Source organism: Orycteropus afer, unplaced genomic scaffold (genome assembly GCF_000298275.1).
Source record: "Orycteropus afer afer isolate SDZICR_OR568_19922 unplaced genomic scaffold, OryAfe1.0 scaffold00021, whole genome shotgun sequence".
Taxonomy (NCBI): Eukaryota; Metazoa; Chordata; class Mammalia; order Tubulidentata; family Orycteropodidae; genus Orycteropus; species Orycteropus afer.
The window spans coordinates 6,232,260-6,258,730 of NW_006921608.1; the positions used below are offsets into that span (position 1 = coordinate 6,232,260).

Here is a 26,471-nt window from a genome sequence, read left to right on the forward strand (position 1 = left end):
AACTTGAAAAAAAATGAAGTTAGAGAAAGAATGAAATAAAACCACAACACTGGAGAAAAATGTCCGCCTCAGTTGCCTGTCAGTAGATACTTTTTCTCTCTCCCATAAATACCCATCATCTCTACAAAGCTGGGCTACAGTTGTCAGCACTTACTATTGACAATAGCTGTAGGCAAAATAGACGCCATGGCAGCTTGCTGGGGAAGCAGCTGAATTGAGTCAAGCAGGCGTGCAGGGTACATCCCTTCTGTAAGAGTCATCTGACTGGCAGCTTGTAGCCTTGAGTCAAAATCCACCACAAAGGCAATTAGCTCTTCCCCCTCTGAGATGGCCTTCGTAGTTGTGCACCAAAGCTGACCCCCTGGAAGAAGAAAAAAGAGTGAGAAGGAATTGACAGAGAATGCTTGAGCCTGCCATGCTCTGGACTGATGTCAACAGTGGCTTCTCACGTTTTTCTCATCAGTTTCTACTGGGGCAGGGTGTTTGATCAAGATAGCAGCTACACTCCTCTCCTCTGTGGAAAACTGTAATCCTTGCATTAGTTGAGCTGTTCAGTGACCAATAGCAGGAGAGGACTGTTACTATTGTTAGGTGTCGATGAATTGAGGTTAACTCCCAGAGACTCTAGGTGACAGAGTGGAATGGCACAACAGGGTTCTCCAGTCTGTAATCTTTACAGAGCAGACTGTCAAGTCTTTCTCTCCTGAAGCCACTGGGTGAGTTAGAATGTCAACCTTTGGCTCAGCAGCTGAGCGCTTAACCATTGTGCCACCAGGGCTCATTAGGAGAAGACTAAGAATTTATATACAGGTAGTCCCCGACTTAAGGCATATTCAAGTTACAACAAACTGCACTTACAAATACCCATTTTTTTTGGTACACTATATCATTAGTAGTAGGTACTACATACAGTGCTGCAGCAAGCAACCTGCTGTTATCATTCTCAGATGGTCACTTGCAGACATTCAATTTTATGATTTATTGTATAGCAGACTTTGGTCTGGTCTGCAATGAAGTCAGTGTTGGTGTTGGAAAATTAAGGGATAGAAAGTTGGGGTGTTCAACTCTAGTGACATACGACAATAAACTGCACATGTGCTCAGCAGCCATTACAACTCTGACATCGCTGTTTGACATTGACACCGACTTCATCATAGACCAGGCCTATAGCACGATCTTATTCCATGTTTCATACCGTAAGAAGCATCACTTGTTAATTCAAAGCTAAGTTGTTCAAGTTTCTCTACCCTTAACGCTTGCACTGCCCCCTAACAATAGGTCTAGCAAAAGATATCATGCCACTGATTGGATTTATAAAGACACTGATAATAAATAATAAAAGGCAGTAACAAAGGAAACAAACAACAACTACAAAAAAGAATTAGTATTCAACTTAACGTCAGAACTGACTTAGGACAGAGTGATAGGAACAGATTATCACGAAGTCAGGGACTACCTATGTAGACATAATGTGTGAAGAGTTTTTGCCTTCAAGGCTCGCCTGGCTCATTAACCATTCTATTACACTGTATAACGTCCAGGACTGTAGGGACCCACTGTGGGGACCCCACCACCGACTTATTTCAGATGAGTCTTTGCAGTTACTCTTTCAGAGCTTTGTGAAAGACGTTTTTTCTTCTCTTACTTTGTCTCTCTATTTACTTTCTTTCTTCCTAAAATATTTTTATTTCATCAATGCCAGATCCCCAAATCTATAAAAGAAGTAAACAAAAGCACCTACCACCCAGAAAGTTAAAATTAATTTCTAGGTAGGTTTATTCTCCTTATATCTATCACTTTTTTTTTTTGGGGGGGGGTGTCTGAGTGATCTGTACTTATATTTTATAAAACGTACCTTCTTTATCTCCATTCACCCTGGTTGAACTTCCTGAAAAGAAGATATACCAAAGATTCTTTTCAAACAGGCTTATTTAAATAAAGATTTGTTTAAATGAAAAGAACCTTTCTTCAAATACTAAGATACGCTCTAGTGCTGCACTTCAAATGATCACGTGTGGTGCATTAAAGAGAAAATTAACTATGCAAGTACATCTTCTAATGTATTGGAACACGATAGCAAATGCTCATTTATTTAACATGTTTAGACAGGCAAAGCACTTATATTTTGTTATCTACCCTCTTAGCCTAGATATGTATCCTATACAATCATGCCTGCAATAATGTGGCATATTTGATATGTTGGAAGCCTTTTTTCTCATTGTGTATATATTGCAAGGCTGTATGTTGTACTCATTAAGCGGGTAAAAATTGTACCCATTTTGATAAGTAATATTGCTGTTTATCTTTCACATAGCTGTCTTTTCAACTGCACTTCATTGTTTTCACCCTCAAAGAGATTATAGTTTTTAAACAACTTGTGGCAAAAAAAAAATCTAGTGGAACAGAAATAACAGCATATGATATGGTACAGTCATACAGAAGAACTGGGTCTCTGTTTTAGGGAAACCTTGGACAATTAATTAAAACAGCTGAGTAACTATAAAGGTAAGCAAACCAACAGCACTGATGAAAGTATATGTTTATGGAAAAACGAAGCCACGATTACAAACCTCAGGGATGTTCGAAAGTTTCAAATAAAACACAAATATACTAAAATAGTTGAAAACAACTGATTTTCTTTTTCATTGTGACACTGTGTCTGAGAGCATACCAGTTTACCAAAGTGGAATACAACAGATTCCCTTTGCCATTAATTATTTATAAATGATATAAGCTCAACTGTGTGACTGTGGAATCGGATGAGAGTTGCAAAGTGCTAAGTGGTGAATTTCTGCCGTTGACCGTTTTCCCCCAGAAGCCTTGTGCATTTGGCAGCTGTGCCTTCTCTGATGTGCACACAGATCCAAAGTACTTACAGCTGTAGACAAGGTAATCATGTGCCCCTTATCTTTCCTCTGGGATACACTTCATTAAGTGAGTCTGTGTAATAAGGAGGTGGGGAGGCGGAGCAAGGAGTCTCAGTTCAGTTTTGCTTCCTAGCCTGGTTTTTCAGAGTCACTGATCTTCAGGGATGACCTTTACCTTATTGGTAAATCCAGCTCTGGGTATCTTTCACAAAAGTAGGAAAATGTTTGGAATTAGGTGCCCCAGGAGAAATACAGGTTTTAGAGAAGGTATCCACTCACAGCTAATCTTTATCATAATGCTGGGTTACACAGCAGAAAGACTCAGAATACTGTGCTCAAAACTGGAATAAAAAAGATCCAATCAATCAATCAAATTGCACAAAGATTAAGTGCAAAAGGAATATTGTTCTCCATTATTAAACATCTTGACAGTTGCGATACATATCTATACATATCTATGCTTTCTGATGTACTCACTAGCATTTCATAATTTACATTTTTATCACTTTATCTCATTTTATACTTTAGCCAAAGCATATCACGTTAAAAGGTTGAACCTGACTGAAAATTGATTGTGGAGACTTGATGAGAAAGTCAGTTTTCTTAGTTAGGATTTAATCTTTCAAATCATTCATTCATCAGCTACTCATTGAACTGGCTGCTGAGTACTAGGCTGGGTACTACAACTTCACAGATACAGAAACAATGCATACGTAGAGATAACTACAATAGCACAAAATGGAAGTCATTGTGAAACAAAACGTGGCAGGAGTGGGTAACTGACCCTCTTTTGGAGAGTTGGGCAAGCCATCCAAGGTGATGTTTTTGTTGACTTTTGAAGAACCATAGCAGAAAGGTGTGTAGAGATGCACTTGGCAGGTACATCATTATGGGTAAAGATATGAGCATGTGTGCAAGGCCCAGTGTTTAGATTACCCATCCAGCAAAGTAAGCATTCACTTACTTGTGCTTACTTACTAACCTGTAGGAACAACTGCACATTTTTCACTACATCAAAGATTCTGCTTCCATGTATGGCTGGCATCTGTGTCTCTCCCAAACCTATAGCACCTGCCTACAGAACCAAAACCTCTATTCAAATACATAATTTACAGAGTACCCAGTAAGCAGGGTAAGTTGTTGTTGTTATTTGCCATCGAGTCGGCCCCGACTCATAGCGACCCCTCCTTGGGTTTCCGAGGCAGTTATCACTACGGAAGTAGGATTGCCCAACCTTCCTTCCGAGGAGTGGCTGGTGGGTTTGAACCACCAGCCTCCTGGTTAGCAGTCAAGTGCCTTAGGCACTATGCTACCAGAGCTCCTAAGCAGGGTAAGGCCAGGGGTTATTCGTGTTTACTCACTAATCTGTAGTGAACTATTTCACATGAACACATATGAAACTGTTCACTACAGACTAGTAAGGAAGCACTAGTAAGTCCATGCTTACCTTGATTATAAAGAGCTCTGGTGGTGCAGTGGTTAAAGCATTTGGATGCAAACCAACAGGTCAGCAGTGTGAACTCACCAGATGCTCCACAGGAGAAAAATGTGACAATCGGTTTCCATAAAGATTTGCAACCCTATGGGGGCAGTCCTACTCCCTCCTACAGGGTCACCCAGTCAGAACAGACTTGATGGCTATGGGTTTGGGTTTGGCTTTACCTTGATTATTGGGTAATCAACCCCTGATAAGTGCAGAGTCATGGAAGAGCCTGACTGGCCTGGTAGTGGTTTGGAGGCCAGGGAACCTGAATAAAGCTCATGGTAAGAGGGATTCAGGCTGGGTTAGGAGGAGTGTTGTTCTAGAGCCATCTCATTCTGGATCACGAGAGTGAAGTGTTATATTTTGGGGAATTTTGCAAGTTGGTTGATGCCACATTGTCAGCTTCAAATCAGCCACAGTGAGAGTATTTATACTCACCATGGACACTGGCAAATGGTACAAATCACTAGCACCTTCTCTTCTGCTCCAAGGACCAGATGTTAAAAATTTACCAGCAACCCACTAGTTATAAGCCTGGAAAAACAAGTTTAGGGCAGGGTGTGGGACTGTGAGTACGGCCAGCTGTGTCTGGCTCATGGTGCACACTTGGTATATATTTATTTGAGTGAAATTAATGAAGAAACTTTTGACACAGATTTTTTGTTTCTTAGAATATAGATCTCAGGGTAGTGAGAATTGATTGAAGGGTTATAACATGTTACCAGGAGTGATATTTAGAAGCTGTTGTACTTGTTCAGTTGTGAGAAGTATAAATTGTGTTGGAGAAAAGAGCCAGGTGCAATGGACATGGCTGAAAGAGGACTGGCATGGTTACATGGGGTGAGTGAGAGAGAAGAAGCTATTGAGAATAACAGGGAGGTTTCTGATTTGGGAAAGCAGATGATGGTGATGTCATTAACTAGGCAGTAAAGCTGGTATTTTAACCACAAACAATATCAATGATAGGTATCAATTAGGAGTACCTACTTAATCCAGATAGTCTAGGGGTTTAAACGTTCATCTATTTTCATCCTTTCAACAATTCTGTGAGATAGGTGATATTTTTCTCATTTTAGAGCTCAAAAAACTAAAGCTTGGAAAATTTAATTAACTTACTAAAAGCTAGAAAAATGGTAAGTGGCAGAACCACATGATTTAGACACAGAGTTTTGAACTGTTTCATTCCGGTTCAACCCCCTGCTGAGAATTTAAATTTCCACCCCAAGATATACTGAATCAGAAGCTGTATTTTCACATAATTCCTTAGTGATGCATATAGGTCCTCCTCTAGTGATTCTCATGTATACATATAATACATATATAAGAACAAGGCCAAGGGCCAATTGCAGAACAGACTATCAGTTGCTTATATGCAAGTTCAAGTTGAAGTTGAAGAAAATTAAAACAAGTCCATGAGAGTCAAAATATGATCTTGAGTATATCCCACTTGAATTTAGAGACCATCTCAAGAATAGATTTGATGCATTGTACACCAATAATGGAAGAAGATCAGATAAGTTTCATGAAAAAGGCAGGAAAGGAGAAAAAATAAAAAGACCAAAATGGAGGTCAGAAGAGATTGCAAAAGTTGCTGTTGAATGTAGAGGCGCTAAAGTGATCAGAAGAAACGGTAAAATAATTAGAAGATTTCAAACGGTGGCTCGAAAAGGAAAAGGAAAAGGAAAAGGACAATGTTATAATGAAATGTGCAAAGACCTGGAGTTAGAAAAACAAAAGAACACACCTGGCATTTCTCAAGCTGAAAGAACTGAAGAAAATATTCAAGCCTTGAGTGAGAAGATTCCATGGGCCAAATATTGATGCAGAAAGCATCAAAAGAATGTGGGAGGAATACACAGAGTCAGTGTACCAAAAATAATTCAACTATTTCATAAGGTAGCATCTGACCAAGAAGCAATGGTAGTGAAGGGAAAAGTCCAAGCTGCACTGAAGAAACTAGTAAATACAAGGCTCTAGGAATTGATGGAATACCCATTGATGTTCCAACAAATGGATGCAGTGTTGAAGGCATTCACTTGTCTATGCCAAGAAATTTGGAAGACAGCTACCTGGTCAATCTATTGGAAGAGGTCCATACCTGCTCATTCCAAGAAAGGTGGTCCAACAGAATGTGGAAATTATCCAACAATACCATTACTATCACATGCAAGCAAAAATGTGCTGAAGATGATTTTAAAAGATTTGTAGCAATACATAAACAGGGAACTGCCAAAAATTCAAGCTGGATTCAGAAAAGGATGTGGAACTATGGCTATCACTGCTGATGTCAGATAGATCTTGCCTGAAAGCAGAGAATACCAGAAAAATGTTTACCTTTTTTAAATTTATTTACTATGCAAAGGTATTTGAATGTGCATATCCTAACAAATTATGGATAATATTGTGAAAAACAGGAATTGAAGAACACTTAATTGTGCTCATGAGGAACCTGTACTATCAAAAGGCATTCATTCGATCAGAAAAAGGGGATACTTTGTGGTTTAAAATGAAGAAAGGAATGTGTAAGGGTTGTATCCTTTCACCATACTTATTCAATCTGTATGCTGAGCAAATATCTGAGAAGGCGGACTCTATGAAGAAGAACACTGCATAAGGATTGGAAGAAGATTCACTAACAATCTATTATATATGGATGACACAACCTTGCTTGCGAAAAGTGAAGAGGACTTTAAGCACTTACCAGTGAAGACTACAGTCTTCAGTATGAATTATGCTTCAACAAGAAGAAAAGAAAAATTCTCACAACTAGACAAATCAGCAGAATCACGATAGATGGAGAAAAGATTGAAGTGGTCAAGGATATCATTTTATTTGGATCCCCAATCAATGACCATGAAAGCAGTAGTCAAGAAATCAAATGATGTATTGCACTGGGCTAATGTGCTGCCAAAGACCTCTTTAAAGTGTGAAAATACCACTTTGAGGACTAAGGTGTGCCTGACCCCAGCCATGGTATTTTCTGTGGCCTTATAAGCATGTGGAAGCTGGACAACGAATAAGGAAAAACAAAGAAAAATTGATGCAGTTGGATGATGGTGTTGGCAAAGCATATTGAATATACCATGGACTGCCAGAATGAACAGAGTTCTCTGGAACAAGTACAGCCAGAGTGGTCCTCAGAAGTGAGGATGGTGAGATTTTGTATCACGTACTTTGGACATGTTATCAGGAGGAACCATCATGCTTGGTAAAGTAGAAGATTAACAGAAAGAGGAAAACCCTCAGTGACATGGATGGACACAGCAGCTGGACACAGTGGCTGCAATGCTGGGTTCCAACAGAGCAACGATCGTGAGGAGAGTGCAGGATTGGGCAGTGTTTTGTTCTGTTGGACATATGGTCAGAAGCAGTTTGGTGGCACCTAACAACAATAACTTTTATGGAAGCCAACTATCACATCTTTCCCCAGTGGAGTGGCTGGTAGGTCTGAACCACTGACTTTTCGGTTAGCAGACACGTGCTTAACCACTGCACTACCAGGGTACCAACTAGCTCAATAGCAGCATATAGTGTTAACTATCCTCCTTTTGGGAGCGCTAGTGGTGTAGTGCCTAAGGCTGGCAGTTCATTTGGTTTGGTCTGCTTGGGGCTGTATTTTCATTTCTCACTGTTCTGCTAAATTCAAGAGGAGGGAAATCTCACCAGTAAGAAAAGACAAACCTACGAATTCAAAGAGAAAATATATCTATGCTTCACCAAACGCAGCTATCTCATTTCAGAAAACACTAAGGCTGCCTTGGTTTGTGGATCACATACTACATCTTAACTAATTGGAAATAGAATTAAAAAACCCATTGCCTTAGTGTTGCCTCTGATTCATGGGGATCCCATGTGGGTCAGAAGAGAACTGTGCTCCACAGAGTTTCCAGTGGCTGGTCTTTCAGAAGTAGATTGCCAGACCTTTCTTCTGAGGTGCCTCTCAGTGGAACCCAACCTCTAACCTTTTGGTTAGCAGCTGAGGGCATTAACCATTCACAGCATTCAGTGCCTCCTAGAAATACAGCTTCTAACAAGCCACAAAAAGCTGAGGAGGATAGAGAACCCGCTTCCTACCTGACTGTTTCTTAAAGCTATGGTAAATACAGCCAACTTTAACTCACACTGCTAGATATAATCATATGTAATGCAGTACTTTTCATCTTGATAGAGGAACAACTGAGTATTTGAAAATTCTGAATAATCCTGGTATTTACCTATTTTGGTGTCTTGTGCCATTGGTTGACCTGTGTTCTTTTGAAACAACAGGGTTTTATATTTGGCTTTAAAATAAGACTGCCATTTATTTCATTGAAAACCTAGAACATTTGGATACTAAGTTTTTGAGCCAAACCTAACAACAGGAATACCATTTTTATAGTTTTGGTATTACTTCTGAAAAAACCACTAAGTCTTCTCACCTCTCACACTTTAACAAGTTACTACTTGAAGCCCATCCCAGCAGTGTGAAGTTACTGCTTGGACAGAGTTTCCTTGATTTGGTACATTAAATATTTACATTTGAGTGAATTCTGAATGCCTGTGTAGATTCAAAAATTTTCAGTGATTTAACTCCTGGTTACTTTGTTGATTGGGTTTATTACTTTCAGGGTTGAGTGGGTTTCTGGATATGAAATTTAAGGAATCTAAATTAATGTTTTCATGTGCAACTTGCTTAAAGTTCACAGATTTAAAACAAGTGAATGTTCAATACTGATCCACACTAGTGGTGGAGTAATATGAAAGCAAACAGAAAGATGTTGGGTGCACCTATAAGAAAATAATACCTGCTGGGTTGATACCCTCCTTATTACACATCTTTTGCACAGCCATTCAAAGGCAAACCATCCTGTTTTAAGGAATTAATGCTAACCATGAGGCACAGCTGGACCTGACATCACTGGAAATTTATTTGTATAAAGACTAGTAGTTGACTGGTGGGTAGGGAACGTTGATCCCACTCCTGACTGTTATTAGTGTGTGATTTTGGAAAACCACTTTCCCTACATCCTATACGAAGACTGCCAGCCTTCTGGTTAGCAGTCAAATGCGTTAGGCACTACCCTACCAGATCTCCTACATCCTATATTAAGACTGCCTTAGACCATATCACGTCTAAATCACCATCATTCAGCTGGAAGCAAGTTTCTATGTCTCTATGACCAACATGCCAGTAATACCCACACCTCTCTGGAGTGGTGGTTGTGGTACCCACTGGCACAGTGTTAACTGCCCCACGTATACCATCTTACTGCTTTCTCCCAAAAAATCACTGAGGTGGCTTTTATTTCTATTTTATTGGGCAATCACGAGGCTGGAAGTGTAAATTGTTCAAGTGGCAAAGCTGAAGAGGGATTGGAGGAAGAGGAGATATTGAAGATGAGATTTGAACAAGGCAGTGTGGCTCCAGACACTGGTTGCAAAACCAGGTGTTCCTAGTCACAACACCATCTAGCATTTTCTATGTCACTATATCACACCTTACCTTGAAAGAGTGAATACTTAGCACATTTGTGTAGGCTCTGAAGCCTACACAAGGCAGTTCCCTTTATGGAATAGTGTCAAGCAGATTACACAGTGATGGGATAGAGCTGCTAAATGCATACTTACAACCTGGAGGATAACGTCTCTATTTGGGATGAAGAAGAGGCCCTCAGTTACCTCCGACATGGCTAATAAATAATAGTGAACACCCAGAACACACTTACAAGGTACCAGGCACTGGTCTCAGCCCCTTCCATATATTAAATATATTTGCCATTATTAAACACAATAAAAGTATTTAAATTGTAAGCTGAGCTGTACACTAAAAAGAGCATCACAATTCTACATAACCAGAGTACTGGCTGGCAATCTGGCCTGCAGTATAGGTTCACGTGGGGAGCTTTGAATTAACACTGATACGCACATTCTACCTCAGAACAATTAAGTTGAAATTCAAAATTCCTGGGAGTAAAGATCAGTCTTCAGTATGTTTTCAGATATTTCCCAGAAGGCTTCATGTACTTCCAGGGTTTAGAATCACTAACTTAGGGGAAAAATAGCTCTAATCTGTATAGGATAGGAACAGTGATTTCTCGATGATTACATATTTCATAGAAGTGTTCTGACAATTCAGTAGAGAAATGTCTATTGTGACACTCAGAAAATGACATTTAAAGCAGCTTTAAATTTCCCCTTTTCCTCTAATATTTGAAGACTGTGCAAATAAATGAAATGGTGGAAAAAAATGGATAAAGCCATGTTGTAATGATTTAGCATTGTCTTTCAAGTGAATAACTCAATTAGGAACTTAGTAAATTTTTAAATTGTATTTGGTTTGACAGTAGATTTTTTTATGATTTTGAAGGTATGTAACTTATTATAAGGAATAATCAATAATTCTACATGCCCCCAAACTGTGGAAATATCATATTGTGCAAAGCAGAGCAAAAAATCACATTCCCACTGCACGCGCATGAAATCTTTATCAGATGACATCAGGCACTGAAGCAGCTATCTGATACTTGGCTCGCTTCTACCAAATGGAAAGGTTATTTTAGGATTCTCGCTTTGTCTGCCTCTTAGGCTGCAAACATACTCACTCTCCCCAGTCTCCACACCCACACACCACTCCCTTCACAAAATAAAGGACAAATACCTTCAAGGTTCCATAGAAAGTAATAACTACTAAGGCCTTGATGTTCTTGAAAAATCATGCACTTGGTGTTCTAAGTAATAGTTATGATCAAGGTTCCTGTACAAACAGATATGGTTCCTAACAGGAAGAGTATAAATTTTTCACATAATTGCTGTCAGAACTGCAGTGAAGTGTACTACAAGTTTTGATAATGAAGAATAAAGTCACAGTTCAGACTCGATTATATTTTGGAAATTCACGCTCCTCTTACTAGAAGCGGTGGCCTTAATTATCTCACCATCCTGCCAAATTTTTTACTTGCACTTTTTATTATTTATAAAATCAGTGTCTGCACACTGTCATGCAGACCTCTACTGATAAACTCTAATGAAGATTAAGACAAGCCTTTTGGAAAGGATCCCATCATTAGCAAACATGATAAACACAAAAATACTCCCTACTTGTCAACCAGGAGCAATTCAGTAACCTAACAGTATTATCTGTTGCTAGGTTACAGAGCTGACAAAGCTTCAATTATATTGTTCGACCATACCTATAGAGTTCTGTATAAACAAAATGTATCCAGTATAAAAGCATTTACCTTCGTGCATGCTATCTGCAATTCACGGCTTCTTACAATGGTAAAAATCAGGTTAATAATTACACAGCACGCTGAAAAATCTTTTCCACGTGTTAAGTCTATACATGTTTCTTTCTAATTTATCTATGTGATTGATAGACACTTGCTTTGTAAAAATAAGGAAATACAAGCAACATGAAGCTGCAAACCTTGAGCACAACTGTGTCTGGGCTCATCAAGATACCCACCTAAGTTTAGCATAAAAATATATAGCAAATTGAACCAATTAAATTGCATTTAGATTTTGTATTACTCTGCCTCAATATGTAGAAGGATAAGGAGCCTCAACCAAGTAGATAGGGATACCAGTGTGAAACTTTATTTTAAGCTGGGGGTGGGGAGAACCCACACACTCAATTCACAATGCAAGAGGAAATCGGTGGTTTACAATAATAATTTATCCAAATGTTCTTCTAAGGATATTTTTAACTTAAAATTAGTAACTTTTACTGTTGTTATGTGCCGTTGCGTTAGACCCGACTCCTAGCAACCCCTCCCTTGGGTTGCCGAGGCAGTATCATTATGGAAGTAGATTGCCCAACCTTCCTTCCGAAGAGTGGCTGGTGGGTTTGAACCGCCAGCCTTCTGATTAGCAGTCAAGTGCCTGAGGCACTACACTACCAGAGCTCCTTTACTTTTACTACAGAGCATTAACTCATTAAGTCTCACTTCTCTTTATTAGACTTGGACTCTAGGGAAAAAATATTAATAAAATGGCTTCCAACATGTAATATTTGATGGAAAAATTAAGAAAAAACTGCATATATAAAAAGAGAAAGTCTACGTGATTCAAACCCTTGGGGTTATCTTACCATAGGCAATTTTTTTTCATAGAAACTTGGAGGAAAAATAATTATATATAAATGAAACATTGTATAGGGTTGAAAGTGAAGATGCATTGTTTTTACACTAATATAAAAGTCTAACTTTTTCACAAGCGATATGAAAAGAGGGTCAACTGATGACCAGAGTTTAGTTAATAAAGGTTATATATTGCTCTGTGGAGTAAACCCTGATAACTCTTAGGCACACTCAAATTAATTAAAAATCTTTCTCTTGGGGAATGGATGTGCCTTTTACGACATGGGCACAGGAAAGTGTGCACACATGCACACACACTCACAATGTTTCTGGAGGTGGATGAATCAGAGAAATATTTATTTGTTTAGTCACTTGTTTCTTTCATTTTTACAAAATAATTTGAAAATCGAACATGATGCTGCTTCTGAAATCTAATTTCTCATAACTGGAAGGTGATTGGTCAGAATAATTCCCTAAGAGCTAAGTGACTGGCCCATTTCAACATCACATGTGTGCCTGCCTACATATTTCAGGGTTGCAACACTAACACAGCACCTATATCTAGAAGTAGCCACATTGTTTCATACAAATTTTATAATGCATTCAAATCCAATACTGTTGAAATTCTTGACAGTGGAGTAGTGTAAGGAATAGAACTTATAAATTATGTGTGCCCCTTTTTTGAAAACCGCTTTGGAGGTTTCTTTGTGCACTGGCAAATACAGTAGGAATATGAGGTATTGTGTGGATCCTCCTGCACGGCACCTGATAAAAGAATAAAGAGCTGTGACATATTCTTAAAACAATAGAGGAATTAAAGGGAAACAATAGGCCAGCTGCTTCATTAATACAATCAAAAGGGAGCCCAGCACAGAGGAGTCCAGATAATTAAGCAATACTCTTTTAGACCTTCTTTCTCTTATAAAATTGCTTAAAAATGTATTAACTACTTCATAGTTGTTAGATAGATCTACGCACTTGCTTATTTAGAGGTGATTAATGCTTTTTTTTTCGTATGCAACAACATGCCAACTCATACTTTACAATAGTTTTTGAATAAAATAGAGTAAGAATAATTGATAAAGATCTGTACAATGCACAGCAATAAATCAAAGGCATTTTGCAAAAGGTCTTTCCTGTTTTTAAATAATCTTTAACATTTTTCATTTGTACCGTGTAGGCAATGCAGGGTATTTTGGGGCATTCAACACTCCTGTGCTGACACTCCTGACATATTTGTATAGAACATCCTAACAATTCCTGGGAGAGGGGAAGAAAATCAGACTTGATCAGCAACTGTGGAGTGTGCGCCTTGGTGTTACATTTGGGCCATAGAAGATTTTTTCCCCCCTCTCTCCCTTTTCCAATTAAGAGGGATGGACACACAGCAGAACTATTTGCCAAATGCACTATTTATCCTTCATTAACTTGAGATAGAAAATGAAAAAAAAAAAAAACCAAACAACTTTTTACGTTCTCTGTGTTAAAACCCAATTTATAATTAAAGATATCAAGGATTCCCCTCTTCATCTCCTCTGTAGCAGCCTTCCCCTGATGTCACTGATCAACGAGTTGCTGAAACAGTGATAACACTGGGAACTGGACACTGTGTGTTGAATGCTCAAGTTAGGATGAGAACTATATTGTTGTTTTCTTGCAAATGTTTTATAAGTAAATTCATGCCAAGCCAATATTAGAATTATAAGTTTGACTAAACCATGTGGTCAGTTTAAATAAAGTTAATTGTATTCTGATGGTTTTAGGATTTTTTTTTTTTTTTTTTGGTGAAAGTTTACATGGAAAAACAGGTTCCCATTTAACAGTTTCTACAAATTGTTCATTCAATGAACATTGATTACACGTTCCATGTTGTCAGCATCCTCACTATTTCCATTCTAGTTGTTCCTTTTCTATGAATCTAGCTTCCCTGCCCTGCCACTGATCTTCTCATTTTTGCTTAGGATAATGGTTGATTTTTTTTCTCTCATACACATGATTTCGTTCTTTCTTTCCTTTTTCCTTTGGGTAGAAAGTAGGTCTTTAATGAAAGCCCCCTGAGGAAGTATAGGGAGGGAAATGTGTCATAGAACATATAGGTGGCTTCTTCTTTCCCTCCTTAAATCTCACTCCTGAGGCAGAATTAGAAAGCACAGGAGGCAGGGAGATGAGTGAATAGTGATACTTACCCACATTACCCATGAGATAAAGAAAAGAAAGATTCTGTCTGTATGTATATGCCATATCATTTAACAAGTATTGACTCAAGTCATATTTCTAAAGATTTTCTAAAATTTCTCAAAATTTTAGAGAATAAGGAGGATCTTGTGGTGCTGTGGTTAAGGCACTTAGCTCCTAACCAAAAGGTAGGCAGTTCAAACCCACCAGCTGCTCCATGGGAGGAAGATGAGACAATCTACTTGCACAAAGATTTACAGCCTTGGAAACTCGAGCATAACTGTGTCGGAATTGAATTGTTGGCAGTGGGTTAAGGAAGATCTAATTTCAGCTATAAAGTCTACCTTCTTACTTCAGCAGTTAGTTCCCTATTAGCTCAGTAAGTTTTCCTTGGATACCAGAATAAAAACATACATATAAATTCTGTAGATACATATTAAAATGATTGTTTTACAAACAATTGTAAGAGATAACTTGTTTGAGCAGCTTTGTTTTGACTAAACTCACAGAAGTTACTTTTCTCAGAGTGAAGAGTAAAAGTAGATAACCATAAATTGTTCCATAGGCTTGTCATCCAGTCAATCTTTTCAAGGATGTACTTTTAAACACCGTCAATTTAGATATGACTCATAGTGACCTCTGGTAGCATAGTGGCTAAAGCACTTGACTGCTAACCAGAAGGCTGGCGGTTCAAACCCACCAGCCACTCCTCGGAAGGAAGGTTGGGCAATCCTACTTCCGTAGTGATACTGCCTCGGAAACCCAAGGAGGGGTTGCTATGAGTCAGGGCTGACTCGACGGCACATAACAACAACAACAACATAGTGACCCCTCCTTGGGTTTCTGAGGTGGTATCTCTACAGAAGTAGATTGCCCAACCTTCCTTCCAAGCAGTGGCTGGTGGGTGTGAACCACCAACCTTCTGGTTAGCAGTCAAATGCCTTAGGCACTATGCCACCAGAGCTCCTGACCTTGAAATACCTCATTTTCTAAACTATATCTTTATGGCAATACAAAAACCTAGTAAATATTGGTAATGATATCTTATAAAAATACTGAAATACCGCAAGTATTCTGGAAATGAACTTAATGTCAACAGCCATGAAATTACATGTCATTTCAAATACTACATCTTTCATTTAGCATAAATCCAAGAGATAATATGGGTCTCAGCAGGATGCAAACAATGAAACACTCATTAATCTGAAGAAATTATTTCTGTGACAAACAGGAAATACTAGCATCCCATTTTATAGACAAGGAAATCAAAGCTAGGCTGGTTAAAACCGAGTACTTCCTAAGCCCCCTCATCACCAGAGCTTGGCCAAACTTGTAAAAAAAAAAAAGCTACCAGACCGTTTGGCTCCCAGCTTGTATTCCCTTTTTTTTTCTTCTCCTGATGAGAAAATATCTCATTGGGATAATTTCCTTTTCTTTCTATGAAGCACAAAGAGCCCTCTTTTTTTTTTTTTTAGAATAATTAACAATGTCATTGTGGTCAGTTCCAGATTTCTGTTAAAGTGGATGTGCAAAAAGTTTTGTCCTATGAATAAAGAAGTATTCCAAGCTGCTAGGGCAGCAAATTGACAGGATCGTGTCTCCTGAACTGATGGGTTCTGATGAGAATACTCAGGTATTCTACCTTGGGGCTGTCGTTACCATTGTTATTGTTAGGTGCCTCGAGTCAGCTTTGGTTCATCACAGCAGAACCTGTGTGACCCTATGTACCACAGCAGCCCTGGTACAACAGAACCAAACACTGCCCAGTCCTAAGCCACCCTCACGATTCGTGCTATACCTGAGCCCAACGGTTAGGCATTTAGGTACCAGAATTTAGGAGACTTCAGTAGGCAAAGGCTTGCTCATGGAGTCTGTGTATCATTTCTGGGGATCTTGCTCTGGTTCTTCTAAGGTGTGAGATGTGATGGTGGCATGGGGCCTGCAATGATGCACCGAGTCTGCTGTCCAGCCATCTCGATTTTAAATGACCAGCCAAGAGGTGACATTAGACCCCAAAGGCGAGTTGTCAAAATTTTCCCTGCAGCTGATAAACTGATTACAAAGCTGCTTAAGACTCTGCTTGTAAACAAAAGCATTTATCAACTAATAATTTGCAATAAACTGATGTAACTCCCAGCTGAGCCCCTAACTGTAATTGTCTTTACCATCTGCCTATTAAAATACCATTCTTCATCAGCAATCAGAAGCAGAAGGGAGGAAATCGCCACCCAAATACACAAGTTGCAAGCTTATGAATAATCTGAGTGCATTCCACACTTTCATAATGACCTGTGTGTTGGGTATGCTTAATTTTCATTCTTGCCTAGCCTGGGAATGCTCAGAAAATTAGGTGGAGAGGAAAGGAAGAGGGGAGGGGGGAAAAAAAAAGAAACGCTGTGCCTGCTGCTCTGCAGAGGAATAAATTATACAAGTTCATCATAGGAAGCTGCTTTGAATTCCCTTCTTTCCTCCTTCCATTGCTTGTGCAGTATCTACTACAGGGTCCTGATGAAAGCCCCCGCGCAGCAGGCTGGAGAGGAACCTCTCTATTCCTTTTTCAGCTTGTCCAATTCCATTACACTTTTTTGTTTTGTCTTTCTTGCTTTCTTTTTTCCAGGAGGCTCATTAGACTTCTCCAGGGAGTTGGTTTCAAAGTGCAGACTGTTGGAGGGGTGTTGAAGGGCTGGCAGGCCCCTGTAAGGCCGGGTGGGTCCAGAGTGGAAGTGCCAAGGAGCTGGCAGGGCCTCTTTGCAGCCCTCGGTCTGTCACCTCAGAAGGATGGTTTCCATTTTCTATTCCCCCCTAGCAGTTAGCAGTGCTCTGTCCAAAGTCTCCTCCAGGAGGTGGGTTTCAACATCAGTAGGTTTGCCTGGTCAGAAACTCTTGTCTTAGAAGAAAGCCTGCCCCTTGGGCTTGACCAGAAACATCCACACAAGGAAAAAACTAGCCAAAGAGGTTAAATTCCTTGGCATTTTGTTTTTCTGGAAACCTCTCTCCCTAGCGTCAACATCATTCTGTGCCTTCACAAAGTGTATTAAGTTTTGAGTATCTTATTTTATATCTCTACAAAATATGCCATTTATTTAAAAACACATTCACAATATAAAACATAGCATTGATGTTGAAATTATATCGATATATTATACATACTATATATGTAATAGATAACATATACTATGAATACAATATATTTACAACAAACACACAGGTGTGGATTGCTTATATTTTTTTCATATTCCCTTGCTGCTCAAAGAATATTTATTTTTCCAAATTATTGCTTTTTCAAAGAACATGTTATCCTGCTTCTTAAGAACTCTGTAACTCTTAACTAAAGGAGGAGACTATAGGTAGGCTGGCTGTGTATCACTATGCACAGTGAATCAAATTCTTGCTATTAAGGCTCAAATTCTGGAGGCAGTTTGTGGCAGGTTTTCTTCTTACATAATTTACATCACTGTCTGCATTTTTTATTTTGTTTTTCTAGAGCTTTCTTGTAATTACTTTTCCTTACAATCTGCTGTTCAGTACAGCAGAACTAATCATTGGCTTCCCTAGAACTGGGTGCAATTCACGCACCCAGTCTGTATCGTGGCTGCTCTGGAGAAGACAGCTCACGGGGAACAATGAGGTGTACTCATTGGCATGGGTTAGGGAGGACCTGACATGCAGGCAAAACCACATATGACCGTGTTCCTTAAATTTCAAAGACATCACATCTAAGGACAGACCCTTGACACAGATTTTAAATACCACAAAAATCTTCAAAGACACTAACTCCATGAAGTGTAATTCCTTCTAGAAGCACTATATTTCCCTTCTTATCCTACCTTTTCCAGACCTGGATATTCTTTGGTCATGAAAATTTTTAAGTTAAGAAATAAGATATGGATTAAGAGTGAACTCATTTAAATATTATTGACTTGTAACTTAAAAAAAAAACATATATCATAATTTAACTTAAAATGTAATGTTTAAAGATGGCTAAGATTAGACTTCCATGTCGATAAAGTACTTCCAAATACCCCCACACAAATGGTGGTTTCATTTTCTTCACCAAATGAATATTTTCATATCATGGTTTGAGTAAAGTGAAACTAGAAAACTTTAATAGTTATTACTTTTGCTCTATCTAAAACTTTCATGATGGTCTATTCTGAAAGTGGAAATTCAACTCATTCCTTATTTGAAAGGTTACTGGGTCTATATCCTAAGGCAAATTTTAGAATTATCATATAACAGCTTATAAAAAAATGCTTTCATGTGAAATAAGGGATATTTATAGCATATGGATACAATTTGAGTTTCTTTGTAAAACTCTGTAATACTGGTGTATATATACCTAGTTTGAATTTCAAATGACAGCATGGTAAGAAAATAGTTTTGAAAAACTAATTGCCAGCAGGTGGCGCTCAGTGCATTCTGTGAGCTCAGCCAGAAGAAAAGAAAATATTCTCCCCTAAATGTGAAGTTGCTACACCAAGCTTTATAATCCCCAAAGATTTGTTAACTGACTAAACAACTTTGTGGTAATTTATAGACTGTTCTCCGATGCTCACCTAAACAGCACTTGATTCAATTCATGTGCCCGTGTCAAGATAACAAAACATAAAGATGTAACTTATTTTTCCCCTGAAACAGGAAAAGAACAGAAGCCTGAGTTTCTGAAATCTAACATAAACCTACCAAATGCTTACAGCCAACATTTCTGCTTAACAGAAGACAAGTGACAATGCTTTCCTTTTTAGTACCTTGCCTCCTCAACTGAAGAATTGAAAATGGGTTTATAATCTATCATTAAAAAAATTATTTGAGCAGCTATTTGCTGAGCCACATTGGTTCTGCACAAAGTCTGCCTTCAGTGATGTTCTTTTCCCTGCTTGTCTTCCACTCTCCACTTGGAGGAAAACTGCTCTGATCTTTCAAATTTCATTACTGGACAATTCTAGTTGGTGTGTATAACCAGAAGGACAGGCAGTCCCTGTGTTACGAATGTCCGACTTAGGGACAACTCCCACGTGCCCTTCAATATTATGTAAATTTGCCCTCCCTTTGAAACAACTGAATCAACGCCTACTCAGCAACAAATTCTTCATCTCACTTGTTGCACATGCAGCTTTTAAATCACTGAAAAGGCTTCAAGTCTTTTCTTGCATTAAGCCCCTTGCCATTGAGTCTATACTGACTCACAGTGAGCCTGCAGAACAGAGTAGAAAAGCCCCATTGGGTTTCCAAGGCTGTAAACCTTCACAGAAGCAGACTGCCTCATTTTTCTCCAGCAGAGCGGCTGGTGGGTTCAAGCGATCAAACCTTTTGGTTAGCAGCTAAGTGTGTTAACCACTACACATCTTGCCCCAAAGCAAGGCTGACTAAGAACCATGTGCACCTGTTTCAAATCACCTACAAATTCTTAAAGACACAGGAAGGGATCCTATTTGTAACCTGGGAACTGCCTATATTTCATTCTCTCTAATGATAATTAAACACTGGAGGCATTTTACTTGAGCATTCTTATTGATCCCTCCACACTCACCTTGTCCCACATCTTACTATCATTCTGTCATGGACTGAGTGCTTTTCCCCATTTGATTTAAATTTGGCCTTGCACATGGCAAAGGCACTCACAATCATGCTACATTCTCAACCCATGTCATTCTTAACTAGATGCCTCAGATGAGAGTCCTAATTGAATAGCTGCTTAACAGTGGTCGTAACCTTTAAAGGCTTTCATTGTTGAATTTCTGGACTAAGACCCATTAAAGTGAGTTTTCCAGAAGTGCTCCTGAAAACCTCTGTGGGTCTATGTGTAATAAGTATCATGTTATACCCCCCACCACCAGGAAGGCCTACTTGAAACATGTATTTTTAGAATATGCACAATATAGCGATAATGCAATCTTATCAGCATTTAAAAATACTTAGTGACTTTCACAAATTATATTAGCATTAATAAAAGAAAGGAAATTAAAAACAAGTGCTCGGCCAACATTACAGCATATCATATAATTTCAAAGTAAGAAATGGGGCTCCAAGACATTATAACTTGACAAACAGAGACAGGGAGTCGTGGCTCTGCCCAGGGCTTTGAAAATCTCTCTTTCAAGGTCAGCCCTTCACAGTCAAATAAGGAAGGGCAGTGTGGAAGGCAGGGTGGCCTCCTGCCAAGGCTGTCGCAGATGAGTGGTTGATCTTAGGGGAATGAACTGCAAAATCTCAAATTTTTGCTTGTGTGATGATAAAACCAGAGCCAAATGATTTTTCTAAGACTTGTATGGCCTTCTGTTCTATTACCTTGTGCAATTTGGAATGACAAATATTAAAAGAGCTCTGGAGATGCAATGCCTATGGCAACCTTCTGCTAACCAGAAGGTCAGTGGTTCAAACCCACCAATATTACTGTGCATTAATTTGCATATAACATCAATGCTATATTTAAGAATGTACCAATTATTTTCAGTGAGATTGACAATAAACTTGTCTTTAGCCAGAAAGAGTACAAATATATTAAGAATGGACAATTTGGCTATAGAAAAATGTGCTGGTATCACCATCTTTAGGAATAAAGGGGAGACTGTTCTTCCTAGTATTTATTAACTGGACTGGACTATAATAGAATTTGGTAAAATATGTCCATGTTTTATATCCCATTTCATTAGTGACGTTTAGGTGAGTCTCAAATAAAGGAGAAAGAGAACAACAAGACAGTGGGGGTCCTACTCATGGGAGGCTCTGCTCACATATACCTTAACAGGTTGGACACGAAACCTGGGGTACAGTTTAGTGTGGGGAGGCGTGACAGTGAAAACTATTATTGCCGGGTGCACAGTTTACCATGAAGTTCATCAGAAAAACAGAGTTGGACTATGTTAAGGGCAATTAAGTCAACATATTTTTCTCCATTTACCAATGTTCAGGTCAAATCTACTGCAAATGTTGTTGTTATGTGCCATCAAGTCGGACCCGACTCATAGCGACCCCTCCTTGAATTTCTGAGGCAGTATCACTATGGAAGTAGATTGCCCAACCTTCCTTCCTAGGAGTAGCTGGTGGGTTTGAACCACCAGCCTTCTGGTTAGCAGTCAAGTGCCTTAGGCACTACGCTACTAGAGCTCGGTGTGCCTAACCCAAACCATAGTATTTTCAATTGCCCCATATGCATGTGAAAGCTGGACAATAAATAAGGAAGACCAAAGAAGAGCTGATGCTTCTGAATTGTGGTGTTGGCAAAGAATACTGAAAGTACCATGGACTGCCAGAAGAACTAACAAATCTATCCTGGAAAGAGTGCAGTTGGAATGCTCCTTGGAAGTGAGAATGGCCAGACTTCATCTCACGTACTTTGCTCATGTTGTCAGAAGGGACCATTCCCTGGAGAAAGATATCATGCTTAGTAAAGTGGAGGGTCAACAAAAATGGGGAAGGCTTTCAACGGGATGGATTGACACAGTGGCTGCAATAATGGGCTCAGGTACAGCAAGGATTGTGAGGCTGGCACAGGACCAGGTAGTGTTTCGTTCTGTTGTGCAGAGGGTCGCTATGAGTCAGAGCAGACTTGACGGTGCCCAACAACAGTAACAGAACAGGTCAAAAATAAACTTGGTATGTAGTTTTTGACAACTGTATTATAGGGAAACCAGGAGTGAGCAAAGCAGGAAGTAGAAAAGTGACCTGGATGCAGGTTTCTAGACAAAGGGCCTTCTGAGCTGGGTGTTCTCTTAGGTTCACCACAGCTAAGTCCTGAAGTATGTATTCCCACCTTCTCTGCGTGTGTAGCATTCTGTATGATTGCTTGAGATGCACCTTTGCAAAGAGATGCATACAATACTTTACTATTATATTGGTCTTGAATTTCTAAATTGGCTTTTTTCTTAAAATGGTTCAGAGTAGCCAGCATGTTATTCAGGGAAATGGAAAAGGTAACTTACTACCTAGGTAACAAAACAAAGTGTCTTCTAAGCTTGATTATGAATTAAAAAGTATAACTGAAAATACAGCTTGTTGTGTAACATTTATTAAACACTTACATGTTACTTGTTCTACTCACAATAACTGGGAAGTCTGTGGCCATGAGTTGTCATTATTGGGATCAGTACAAAAATTTTGAGCAAGAAACCACATGCCTCTAGTTTGTGTTCTTTACAACTACTTTCCTCGAGGTCAATATTTTCTCTATTTACTTAAGGACTCCTGGGTTTGCAGACCAATTCTCTGGACAATGAAGCAGTGCGTCATCCCCATGGCTCACCTCTCTGGCTGTCTGATGCCTCTGACCAGTCAACTCCTTATCAACAGGAGAACTCTGCCATAGGGCACTTGTGGCAGAGTAGCACTGTCACTTGTACGTAAGGCAAGAATAAGGGAAATCAGTTGGAATTCTGTAAATGTCACTTGCAGTTCTTTACTTCATGACCTACTCTTTCTGTTCTAAATTTATTAGATCAAGGACAATTGAAAGATGAATCTGCTATCTATTCTGTCACCTGATAAAAATCAAAATATAAATAAATAGACAAATAAAACGAAGGCAAAATTTTAGAAAGCAATGAGTATCAATTTTTCAATATTTTTTTTTCTCAACACAGGGGCATAATGCATACAAGTTAGACCTCTTATATTTATATCACCATTAAAATGGAAGTGAATGAAGGAGACACATGGTTGAGGTTCTGATATTTGCTTCTTATGCACAGTGTCCACCAGAGAGACCTACTTGAAATATCTAGGATAGTCAAAAAATTAGGAAATGGAAGACTGCTGAGGAAGGAACTGAAAAAGTCAAGGCAGGATATAATTAAGGCTTGAAAAGGATTTCAACAGAGGTAGGGTCAGGCTAAGGACAAATTGTGGTGATGTTTTATAAGCAGTGATAAGAGGAAAGACAGGCAAAGGAGACACAGCATAAAATTAAAAGTCCAAGATCAGGCTCATTACAGACTTTTAGTCTTTCTCTGAGAACAAACAAAGTTCTGACATAAGGAAAATGACAATAAAGGCAGAAATACGGATCTTCTCCCCCCGGAATAAAGAAAACAATAAATAAGGGAAAGAGAGGAGAAAAAGAGAATTCTTATTTTCGAGAAGAAAACTTATCAGAATCTTTGAAGTATTCCCTAGAAGGAAGTTACACTTGGGCCAGGAAATGGCCCAGTAAAGCTAAGGAGGTACCTGGGGGGATCTGAGAGGGAGTCAAAGGAGAAGCATGCTGAAATAAACAGATACCCCCTGATTTTTACCTTGAGAGCTTGAGCAGCGAAATGGAGCTCAACAGGAAGGCAAGAAGGTCTGCTTTGATTTCAGTAAGGTAATAGGTGTTTCAGGAATGCCTGTTTTCTTTGTGCCAGATCTGTTTTTCAGAAGATATTAAGTAAAGCAATATAAAATCCACCCAAACATGAGAATCCTGTTGGGTGACAAACTGTCTTTGCAGAAAAAAACCTAAACCTTTTCCTTCCTCCTTTTAAAAAAGGTAGTTAGATAGGACTTCTTGTAATCTCTAGGTATGTTTTTATCTTACTCCAATGAAGTGTCACTCATAAGACTGTCAATATTTATGTGTAGGAAGAATCATAGAAAGTTCTAGATTTCCTCTTTCAAGATGAGGAAAATTGATCTCCAAGAAGTTAGGAGACATGCCAAAGGTCACTGAGTTGGTATAGATGCATGTGTGTGGAGATCATATATATATATGATAGTTTGGTGGGCTTCAAGTAGATCATTTCTTGGCCCAAGTGTGCTTTCCTACTAAGGGTAAGTGGATAGATATCCATATACGTATTCAGTTTAGCCAAAAAATATTCAGTCCAGCTAAAAAATTAGGGAGTAGAAGACTGCTTGGGAAGGAACTGGAAAAGTTATCATAGGATATAATTAAGGCTTGAAAAGGATATACAGTTAGTCCCTGGCTTACAACAGGGTTCCATTATGTCAACTGCAGTTCAAGTCAATTCTGCTGTATGTAGAATACTTTTTTTTTTTTTTTTTAAGTATTATTGCCTTTTATTATCAGTGTCTTTATCAATTTGATTTTTATCTGACTTTGGGGGTTGGAAACATTACATATACCCTTATAGATACGTTTTAACACAAACATCTATAAAAGGAGCCCTGGTGGTGTAGGAGTTAAGGGCTTGGCTGCCAACTAAAAGGCTGGCTGTTTGAACCCAGCCAGTGGATCTGTGGGAGAGACGTGGCAGTCTGCTTCTCTAAAGATTCATAGGCTTAGAAACCCTATGACACAATTCTACTCTGTCCTATTGGGTCGCTAAGAGTTGGAATCAACTCGATGTCAGCTGGGTTTGGGTTTTTTTTTTTTTTGGTACCTACCTTAAAGAGAAAACAAACCCACAAATCATGGTGGTGGGGGGGGAACAGACGGTGTTAAAAGTGGTTTGTTTTAACTTGAAAATGTTGTAAGTCAGGGACTGCCTATATATATTTTTCATAAGGCTAAGGATATATGTGTGTGTGTATACATACATATACATACATATATTTACATATACATACACATAATACATATATTATCTCATATAGCTCATCTCCCAGTATATGTCTGCTGTAGTATTGATCTGCAGTTCATGGCTTTAACTATGTGTCACCTGTTAGGCCCTCACTATGGTGTCTCGCACTTGACTGCTAACCAGAAGGCTGGCGGTTCAAACCCACCAGCCACTACTCGGAAGGAAGGCTGGGCAATCTACTTCTGTAGTGATACTGCCTCGGAAACCCAAGGAAGAGTCGCTATGAGTCGGGTTCGACTCGAGGGCAAATAACAACAACAACATGTGTCTCATTGTTTTCTCAAAACACTTTATGTGATTGATGTGATTGATATCCACTGAAGCAAAGGCTTAGAGAGATTCATCATCCAAATTTACAGAGATTCTAAATTGTGGGACTAGAATATTGGCCTTCCCACTGTAATTATCTTTGATGTAGCTTCTCATCTAGTTAAATACAATCAGGCCATCAGTCTAAGAAACACAGGAAACTCTCACAAATTGTAAATGTTTACTGAGGACCCTTTGGAGACAGCCAGGATGAGGGAGGAGTAATTCAAATGGCCAGCATGGATGTGGCATCACTCTTTCCAGACTCTACATTTTGTAGGTGACTAGTGATATTGAGGACAGCAAGGCAGTCCTAGTGAATCAATACAGAAAAGCTTCCCTGGTTATAGAGAGGTTTTTGCATTTCAGTTTAAAACAGTGAAGAAATAACTGGCAGGAACCTATTTATCCAGCAATATGGCACAAAGGAGGAGCTCTGATAGCATAGTGCCTAAGGCAGTTGACTGCTAGCCAGAAGGCTGGTGGTTCAAACCCACCAGCCACTCTTCGGAAGGAAGGCTGGGCAATCTACTTCTGTAGTGATATTGCCTCGGAAACCCAAGGAGGAGTCGCTATGAGTCGGTTCCGACTCAATGGCACATAACAACAACAACAACAACATGGCACAAAGGGAATAGGATATGTTCATAGAGTGCCATTATTCTAGTTGGTTTTTAAAATGTGTTACCTGTATGATATTTTGGTGTGTTTTATATAAACTATATGATTAAAATGTGCTCTTTGGCTTTAGTAGTAAAACTCCTCAATAGGGTGGCATCAAAATCTTAAAAAAGAAAAAAAAAAAACCATGCTGCTTACTTTTGAGAAACAGTTATTCCTAAATAGTCAGAAATATACTCTGCTTTTTAGGGACTTTTCTATTTTCTCAAGGCCTAGTTGATTTTGTTCAGGAGCTCCGGTAGCATAGTGCCTAAGGCACTTGACTGCTAACCAGAAGGCTGGCGGTTCAAACCCACCAACCACTCCTTGGAAGGAAGGTTGGGAAATCTAAATCCGTAGGATACTGCCTCAGAAACCCAAGGAGGGGTCACTATGAGTCAGG

General features: G+C 39.0%; 1 protein-coding gene across 1 annotated transcript in view; it reads right to left on the reverse strand.

Moving 5' to 3' along the window:
* The window catches only part of ZFPM2 (zinc finger protein, FOG family member 2), a 524,681-nt gene that overhangs the window by 17,873 nt on the left and 480,337 nt on the right, over positions 1-26,471 (reverse strand). The window contains exon 6 of the mRNA XM_042783627.1: positions 155-361. Within this exon, the coding sequence (XP_042639561.1) occupies positions 155-361 (207 nt within the window). The remainder of the gene's footprint in view (positions 1-154; positions 362-26,471) is intronic.